A 9,715-nucleotide genomic window follows, 5' to 3' on the forward strand; every position below is an offset into this window, starting at 1 on the left:
AGGATTTAGATCTAAATAATAATAATAATTGCCATTTATTGAGCTCTAAGGATGCACTAGACTCTGTAGCAAGTTAATCTTCATGGAAACCATATTCTATAGAGCTATTTTTACCCCCAGTCGTTGGATCAAACTGAAGCTTAGAGAAGTTAGCTCACATAGCTAGCACTAGACCACTGGTTCTCAAAGTGGGTTCCCTGAGCAGCCATGGCTTCTGAATCATCTGAGAACCTTTAGTAATGCAAATTCCTAGGCACCACCCCAGACTTACTGAGACATTCTGGGGTGGGGCCTAGCAATCTGAATTTTAACAAACCTGCCAGGTGATTCTGATGCACCAAAGTGTGAAAAACCCTGTGTTAAAAGAAAGATGAGGTTAAACTTTTTTAAAAAAACACAGCTTTATTGACACAGAATTCACATCACCCACTCAAGTGTACAGGTCAATGATTTTTAGTATATTTACAGGGTTGTACATCCATCACCGAAATAGTTTGTAATTAATAGGTTAAAGAAAAAAAAAAAAGAAACCTGGCCAGGCGCAGTAGTTCATGCCTGTAATCTCAGCACTTTGGGAGGCAGAGGCAGGCAGATCACTTGAGGTCAAGAATTCGAGACCAGCCTGGGCAACATGGTGAAACCTTGTCTCTACTAAAAATACAAAAATTTAGCTAGATGTGGTGGCACCCGCCTGTGGGAGGCGGAGGTTGCCCTAAGCTGAGATCGCACCACTGCACTCCAGCCTGGGTGACATAGCAAGACTCCAAGACACCCCATCAAAAAAAAAAAAAAACAGAAGGCCGGGAGGCGGAGCTTGCAGTGAGCCTATCGGGCCACTGCACTCCAGCCTGGGTGACAGAGCAAGGGTCTGTCTCAAAAAGAAAAGAAAAGGCTGGGTGTGGTGGCTCACACCTGTAATCGCAGCACTTTGGGAGGCAGAGGCGGGTGGCTCACGAGGTCAGGAGATCGAGACCATCCTGGCTAACATGGTGAAACCACATCTCTACTAAAAATACAAAAAAGTAGCTGGGCGTGGTGTCGGGTGCCTGTAATCCCAGCTACTCTGCAGGCTGAGGCAGGAGAATGGCATGAACCCCGGGGGCGGAGCTTGCAGTGAGCTGAGATCCAGCCACCGCACTCCAGCCTGGGCGACAGAGCAAGACTCCGTCTCAAAAAAAGCAAAAAGAAAAAAAGAAAAAAACCCTAAAAGAAACCCTGTACCAATTAGCAGCCACTCCCCGTTACCCTCCCATCCCCTACTCCCAGCCGGAAGCAACCTATTTTGTCTTTTTTTTTTTTTTTTTGAGACGGAGTCTCTCTCTGTCGCCCAGGCTGGAGTTCAGTGGCGCCATCTCGGCTCACTGCAAGCTCCGCCTCCTGGGTTCACAACATTCTCCTGCCTCAGCCTCCCGAGTAGCTGGGACTACAGGCGCCCGCCACCATGCCCGGCTAATTTTTTGTATTTTCAGTAGAGACGGGGTTTCACCATGTTAGCCAGGATGGTCTCGATATCCTGACCTCATGATCCGCCTGCCTCGGCCTCCCAGAGTGCTGGGATTACAGGCATGAGCCATGGCATCCGGCCCTATAGATTTGCCTATTGTAAACATTTCATATAAGTGGAATCATACAATATGTATATGATTCCTGTGACTGGCTTTGTCTACTTTCTGTGCTGTTTGCAAGGTTCCTCCATGTGGTAGCATGGATCCTTTTTGACAAATAATATACCATGTATGGATATGCACATTTAAAAAATTGATTTATCAATTGAACATTCATGTGTTTCTACCTTTTGGCTATTATGAATAATCTTATGAATATTCACATACAAGTTTTTGTGTAGACATATTTTCATTTCTTTTGGATATATGTATGTATATATATATGTGTGTGTGGATATATACACACACATATATATGTAATTTGGTTTTGGTTTTGTTTCTTTTCTTTTGTAAATACAGGGTCTCCCTATATTACTCAGGCTAAATTTGAATTCCTGGGCTCAAGTGATCCTCCTGCTTCAGCCTCCTGAGCAGCTGGGACAACAGGTGTGCTCTATATGACACACACCACACACACACATACAGAAGTGGAACTGCCAGGTCACAGATCTTACACTCTTAAGCACTCCACATTTCAGCTTGTCTTACTGTCTGCTATGATTTAATATGTACATTATCAAATTGAGAAAAATACAAAAAAATTTAAAAATAATAACATATATTATCAGTAATAGTAATAATCACTTGGATCTATTGAGTGTTTATGTTTGCAAAGCCTTTACTTTTTTTTTTTTTTTGAGACAGAGTCTTGCTCTGTCACCCAGGCTGGAGTGCAGTGGTGTGAGCTCAGCTCACTGCATCCTCCACCTCCTGGGTTCAAGTGATTCTCCTGCCTCAGCCTCCTGAGTTGTTGGGCTACAGGCACCCACCACCACGCCCAGCTAATTTTTGTATTTTTAGTAGAGACGGGGTTTCACCATATTGGCCAGGCTGGTCTCGAACTCTTGACCTTGTGATCTGCCTGCCTCGGCCTCCCAAAGTGCTGGGATTAGGGGTGTGAGCTACCGCACCCGGCCTTTCTTTCTTTCTTTTTTTTTTTAGACAAGGTCTCACTCTGTTGCCCAGAATGGAGTGCAGTGGTATGATCTAGGCTCACCCAAACCTCTGCCTCCCAGGCTCAAGCAATTCTCCTGCCTCAGCCTCCCAGGTAGCTGGGATTACAGGTGCACACCATCACACCTGGCTCATTTTTGTATTTTTAGTAGAGACGGGGTTTCACCATGTTGGCCATGCTGGTCTCAAACTCCTGACCTCAAGTGACTCACCCCCTCGGCCTCCCAAAGTACTGGGATTACAGGCATGAGCCACTGCACCCAAGCTACTTTTTCCTTTCTTCCTTTCTTTCTTTTCAGAGATAGGGTCTCACTCTGTTGCCCAGGTTGTCCTCCAACCCCTCCCCTGTCCTCAAGCAATCCTCCTACCTCAGCCTCCCAAAACACTGGGATTACAGGCATAAGCCACTGTGCCCCTTTAGTTTTATTGTCACTAATCCTCACCACTACCCTGTAAAACAGGACTCATTATCCTCGTTATACAGAGAAGAGAAACTGGGGCTCACAGAAGTCAGGTGACCTGTCTAAGCTCAAGCAAGCTGATATGGGGTAGAGTTGGGACCACAACCCACATCTGCCTGCTTTCTGTGCCCTCTGTGCTTGATCTCATGTCATGGACCATCCCTTTTGCCAAAGCTTTCGAAACGTGGCTTCTCCCCTCCTTTTAGGCCTTTTCTGGAAGTCAGGCTGGCTTGCAGCTCTCACGCCAAGCTCTTTTCCCCAGCTGGGGCTGAAGGCTGGGGAGGAGCTTCATGGGGGCTGGAAATAAATGAAGGGAGGGCTGGGCGGGACAGGGCAGTATTTCCAGGAGGCTGTGAGGGGGAGGTAAGGAGTTTGTTATTGTTCTGGGTTTGGGGATTTTTTTTTTCTTTGCTCCTGGAGAGCAGGTTAGGTAGCTCCTGGCAGAGTTTTGCTAGGGATAAGAAGTGGGTGAGGCTGAGGCAAGCAGAATCCTCCTGCCTCAGCCTCCCAAGTAGCTAGGACTAGAACTACTATAGCGCTAAGTGGGGAAGAGGGCTTTCTGCCTCTGTGGGGCCTGGTCTGGAAAGTCCCCCAAATTGTTAAAAGGAGAGAGTGATTGTCCCCAACTGGCAAGGGGGCTTTTATGTCCACCCCTTGTGCCCCTTGCTCTGTGTGAAGCCCTACCTGTGCTGGGGGCTTCGAATAGGAAGAGGACCTCAGGGCCAGGCACCCAGGGACTGAGGGGCCACAGCAGAAACAGATCCAGAGACACACTTGGCTAGGAACAGCAGGATGAAGGGGTAATAATTTTGTGAGTGGTCTAAGAAGACTTTCCTTTTAAAGAGTGGAAAGCAATGAAACTGAGTCTTCAAGGCTGCAAAAGTTTTGCCCTGGATCAGAGAAAGGCACTACAGGTGGAGGGAACTATCTGTGCAAAGGGTTGGGGCCTTCAAGAGCTGGAGCACAGAGGTTTAAGAGAAAAAGTGGTGACAGATGAGCCCAGGGCTATCTGCTTAGACCTGTGATCTAATACGGATGCCAGGAGCCACATGGCAACATGGCTATTTAAATTTAAATTAGTTAAAATTCAATAAAGTAAAAAATACAGCTCCTGTGCTGGGTGCAGTGGCTCACGCCTGTAATCCCCGCACTTTGGGAGGCCAAGGCAGGGAGATCACCTGAGGTCAGGAGTTCAAGACCAACCTAGCCAACATGATGAATCCCAATCTCTACTAAAAAAAAAAAAAAAAAAAAAAAAAAAAAAAAAAAAAAATCTAGCTGGGTGTGGTGGCAAATGCCTCTGTAATCCCAGCTACCGGGGAGGCTGAGGCAGGATAATTGCTTAAACCCGGGAGGTGAAGGTTGTAGTGAGCGAGATCGCCCCATATGCCCTCCAGCCTGGGTGACAAGAGTGAAACTCAAAAAAAAAAAAAAAAAAAAAATCCAGCTCCTGAATCACAATAGTTATGTTTCAAATATTCAATAGCCACATGGGGCTGGTAGCAATGGTATTGGAGAGTATGTACAAGGCATTCCTGTATCATCACAGAATGTTCTTTTGGCCCACGGGAAGCCTCAGGAAGGGGTTCGGATTGCTCAAGGACCCATGGGAGAGAGCAGGCTTTGACTGGGCTGCCTGCCTGTGAGGTCTCTGGACTAGAGGTGCGGGAACAGTCCCCAGAAGTGTGAGGTGGTGTGACTCACCTCCTGCCAGCGTAAAGTGGACTCTGTCCCCAAGGACAGGAAAATATCGGGCAAGTCTTCTTCAGCCCTGACTTGGGATATCTGCTCAGTGTGACCAGAGCCAGGGGCTGAGAAACATGGAGTGAGTGGGACTGGGGCAAGAGCAGTAGCTGCTGAGTGAGGCTGAGCCTGAGCACCCGGTGGGGAGAGGGGTGGGGTCTCCAGCTTGGTCTTGGTTGGCATGCCTGGGACCGGACAGGAGAAGGGCTGGGGGAGGTATGTGTGAGTTGGGATAGACGAGGGAGGAGGGTTGCTGAACAGGGGTTGGGTTGCACCATGTCTAACAATGAGAGAGATGGGAACCCTCTCATCTCACACTGATGAGTTGTTTCTGCCTCTTTCCCAGGTCCAACGCAGTCCAGCTGACAAGGATGGAATACGCCATGAAGTCCCTTAGCCTTCTCTACCCCAAGTCCCTTTCCAGGTGAGGAAAGCCATGGGCAGAATGGAAAGGGAGCCACCTACGAGCTGTAAGCCAGAACTTCTCAAACTTTAATGGGTATATAGGTCACGGGGGACCTTGTTCAAGTGCAGATTCTGATTCAGGAGGTCTGGAGTGGGACCTGAGATTCTGCACTGCCAAGAAGTCCCTGGGTGATATTAATGCTGCTGCCTACACTACCACCACACCGCGCATAGAAAGGAATAGACACTATGCTTGGTGCTTTTACTCCTGATCTCATGTAAGCCTCACAACAACTTTGGGAAGTGGGGGTTATTATACCAAATTAATAGGTGAGAGAACTGAGGCACATAGTGGGTGCTCTCAATCACCCAGCAAATCCATGAGGGAGCCAAAATTCTAAATTGGGACTGCCTGACTGTAAAATCCAGGTCCTTTCCATTCCTTTGGTTCTAAATTGAATGCTTCAGTTAAAAAAATACCTTATATTGACTTCGGGTTTCCCCTACTTCATCCAACTTTACAGGTGAGGAGAGTGAAGCCGAGAGAGGTGGTAATTGGGGGAACGTGAGGTGGGTCTTTTATTACTTTGCTACTTACTCCTCTTGGTCTGAGAACCAGCATATCAACATCACTTGGGAACTTGTGAAACATTTGGAATCTCAGGCCTCACCCAGGTCTACTCAGTCAGAATCTGCATTTGAACAGATGCCCTGGTGACGTACGTGCCCTTCGAAGTTTGAGATACACTGCTCTAGCAGGCTTTTTTTCTTTCTTTTTTTTTTTTTAAGTCAAGGTCTCACGCTGTTGCCCAGACTGGAGTGCAGTGGTGCCATCATAGCTCACTGCAACCTCTGCTGCCTCCCAGGGTTCAAGCAATTCTTGTGTCCCAGCCTACAGAGCTGTGATTACAGGCATATGCCACCATGCTGGCTAATCTTTGTATTTTTAGTAGAGATGGGGTTTCACCATGTTAGCCAGGGTGGTCTTGAACTCCTGACTTCAAGTGATCTGCCCACCTCAGCCTTCCAAAGTGCGGGATTACAGGCATGAGCCACCATTCCTGGCCTCTAGCAGGCTTTTGAGTAAGACTAGAGCAGGATTAGCAGGCAATGGGGGCTTGGCTGATCATGAGCCTGGTCTGGAGGGGTGGGGAGGTGGCTCCCCTGTGTGGTGGGCAAGGGTTGGGCAAAGTGGGCGGCTCACCCTGATGCTTCAACTGCCCCCAGGCGCATGTCAGTGCATACCTCTGTGGTGACCCAGCAGCTGCTGTCGGAGTCCTGCCCCAAGGCCCCCAGGGCCCGGCCCTGCCGTGTAAGCACTGCGGATCGAAGCATGAGGAAGGGCATCATGGCTTATAGTCTTGAGGACCTCCTCCTGAAGGTGAGAGTGCCCTGCATATTGCACAGCCCAGCTGTGAGCTGAGATTCAGGGCTTAGAAGGTGGCAGTTTCCTTTCTGATACCTACCAGCACCTACATATGGTAATGCCCACCTGGACAGCGTCCAACTGATTAGCAATGACTGATGTCTGTTTGGTAATGGCAGGTGGGCGGGGCAGTATGTTACCATCCTACGCTATCAGTAGGTCAGTAGTATTTTCAGGGCACATTTTTCTTGCTAGAAAATCTCTTGCTTCCCACTTCCATTATTTTTTTTTGTTTTGGTTTTTTTTTTTTTTTTGAGACGAAGTCTCGCTCTTGTCACCCAGGCTGGAGTGCAGTGGCGCAATCTTGGCTCACTGCAACCTCTGCCTCCCAGGATCAAGCGATTCTCCTGCCTCAGCCTCCTGAGTAGCTGGGACGACCGGCACACACCACCACACCCAGCTAATTTTTTGTACTTTAGTAGAGACAGGGTTTCACTGTGTTGCCCAGGCTGGTCTCAAACTCCTGAGCTCAGGCAATCTACCCACCTCGGCCTCCCAAAGTGTTGGGATTACAGGTGTGAGCTACCATGCCCAGCCTGAGATGGAGTCTTGCTATGTCACCCAAGCTGTAGTGCAGTGGTATGATCTCGACTCACTGAAGCCTCCGCCTCCAAGGTTCAAGTGATTCTCATGCCTCAGCCTCCCAAGAAGCTGGGACTATAGGCATGTACCACCACACCCAGTTAATTTGTTGTATTTTTAGTAGAGACGGTGTTTCGTCATGTTGACCAGACTGGTCTCAAACTCCCAACCTCAGGAAATCCACCTGCCTCTGCCTCCCAAAGTGCTAGGATTACAGGCATGAGCCACCACACCCGTCCTCAGTGATCATCTCTATAGGGGTGGGACCTGCAATCCCAGGTGCCTGGTACAGGTCAAATGTTTGGATTAGGCTTCCAAGTACTAGGCTCTATTTAACATACATAAATCATAGCTCACCTCTTTATTCTAAGTTTCCTTCCCTGTTTCTATGTATTAGTTCTATTCTTCCGGGGAGCAAATTTCCCCTCCTTTGTAAGGCTTCTGGCTGTGCAGACTACATTTCTTGTGCTTTCGATCAAAAGGACCTATTCATACTCTAGTCTGGACTTGGTGCTGCTATTTTGCCCTGAGGCCTGGGCACCCCCGGCATCAAAATGTCCTTGTTATATACGGCTTCCTCTGGAGGAAGCAATTACAAACTAACAAAAGTTACACAGTACAAATATAATACAAAACTTTTCCTGAATCATTTGAGAGTAAGTTGCCAACTTGCTGCCTATTACTCTTGGATACTTCAATGTGCATTTTCTACAAACAAGGATATTCTCCTATGTAGCCATCATACAACTATTACAATCAGGAAACAGTATTACATTACTGTAATTGAATCCTGAGACTCAAGCATTGCCAGTTGTCCCAATAATATCCTTTGTAGTGAAAGGATCCAGGTCAGGATCAAGTGTTTATTTAATTGTATGGCTCTTTAGTTTCCTTTAGTCTGGAACAGTTTTTCAGTATTTCCTTGACTTTCATGACCTTGACCATTTTGAAGATTGTGAGCCAGCTATTTTTGTTTACTGTCCCTTGGTTTGGAACTATCTATTTTTTTCTTTCTTTTTACTTTTTTTGAGATGGAGTCTTGCTCTGTTGCCCAGGCTGGAGTGCAGTGGTGCGATCTCAGCTCACTGCAAGCTCCACCTCCCAGGTTCCCACCATCCTCCTGCCTCAGCCTCCCGAGTAGCTGGGACTATGGGCACCTGCCACCACGCCTGGCTAATTTTTTTTTGTATTTTTAATAGAGACGTGGTTTCACCATGTTAGCCAGGATGGGTTCGATCTCCTGACCTTGTGATCTGCCTGCCTCGGCCTCCCAAAGTGCTGGGATTACACGTGTGAGCCACTGCACCTGGCCCCATCCATTTCTTTAATTCAGGTTTTTATCTTTGGCAGGAATATGATAAAAATAAGTTGCAGGCCAGGCATAGTGGCTCACACCTGTAATCCTAACACTTTGGGAGGCCGAGGCAGGAGGATTCCTTGAGCCCAGGAGTTCAAAACCAGCCTGGGCAACACGGTGAGACCCCATCTATACAAAAATAATGCAGGAATTAGCTGGACATGGTGGTGTGCACCTGTAGTTCCAGTTACTCAGGAGGCTGAGGCAGGATGATCACTTGAGCCTAGGAATTTGAGGCTTCAGTAAACTGTGAATGCACCACCGCACTCCAGCCTGTGTGACAGAGTTAGACCTTGTCTAAAAAATTTTTCTAAAAGATTGTCAGTGCAAAATTATATGCAGTTTTTATCACCTTACTGTTCTGATTATTTGAATAAAGTGGTAGGTACAGTCAAGCTTCTCTATGTAACATTTTCCCCTCTGTTATTTATTTTCTAGGTCAGTATTTTGTACTAAGTAGACATTGAATTCTGCATCTGTCACTGTATTCACTTATTATTATTATTATTATTTTTTTTTTTTAGAGAAAGGGTCTCACTCCATTGCCCAGGCTAGGATGCAGTGGTGTGATGATGGCTCACTGCAGCCTCAAACTCGTAGGTTCAAGTGATCCTGCCACCTCAGCCTCCTGACTCACTAGGACTATAGATACACAACCTCACACCTAATTTTTAATTAAAAAAAAAATAGCGATGGGGTCTAGCTGTGTTTTGCAGCCTGATCTCAAACTCCTGGCCTCAAGTGATCCTCCCACCTCGGCCTCCCAACGTGCTGGGATTAGAGGCATGAGCCACTGCACCTGGCCTATTTATTTATTTATATCAAAAGGGACACAGGTATTCCTATTTTAGTAGGATATATGAATGGCAACAGATTATTTATTGATGTTCAAGTTGTCCCAGACTTCTGTGTCTTTTTATCCTGTCCCCATCATTCTTTGCATGCTTTCTTACTTTCTGGTGCTTTTTTTTATCCTGTCCCCATCATTCTTTGCATGCTTTTTTACTTTCTGGTGCTTCTTTTTATCCTGTCCCCATCATTCTTTGCATGCTTTCTTACTTCCTGGTGCTTTTCTTTGTCCTGTCCCCATCATTCTTTGCATGCTTTCTTACTTTCTGGTGCA

The 9,715-nt window shown here is 47.0% G+C and overlaps 1 protein-coding gene across 5 annotated transcripts in view; it reads left to right on the forward strand.

Annotated features, from left to right (window-relative positions):
• The first annotated feature begins 3,417 nt into the window (after nucleotides 1-3,417).
• The window catches only part of LOC108512288 (cell death activator CIDE-3), a 13,557-nt gene continuing 7,259 nt past the window's right edge, over nucleotides 3,418-9,715 (forward strand). Inside the window, exons 1-3 of one of the 5 annotated variants that reach the window (XM_017847485.1) lie at nucleotides 3,418-3,442; nucleotides 5,169-5,246; nucleotides 6,455-6,608. In XM_017847485.1, the coding sequence (XP_017702974.1) occupies nucleotides 5,194-5,246; nucleotides 6,455-6,608 (207 nt within the window). In that variant the 5' untranslated portion in view covers nucleotides 3,418-3,442; nucleotides 5,169-5,193. Of the gene's footprint in view, nucleotides 3,443-4,840; nucleotides 4,905-5,019; nucleotides 5,039-5,166; nucleotides 5,247-5,461; nucleotides 5,506-5,751; nucleotides 5,798-6,454; nucleotides 6,609-9,715 lie in introns of those variants that run through there. The other 4 variants (XM_017847484.1, XM_017847483.1, XM_017847486.1 and 1 more) reach the window with 4 other exon arrangements.

Source organism: Rhinopithecus bieti, unplaced genomic scaffold (assembly GCF_001698545.2).
Source record: "Rhinopithecus bieti isolate Rb0 unplaced genomic scaffold, ASM169854v2 scaffold_29378, whole genome shotgun sequence".
In the NCBI taxonomy this organism is placed as follows: Eukaryota; Metazoa; Chordata; class Mammalia; order Primates; family Cercopithecidae; genus Rhinopithecus; species Rhinopithecus bieti.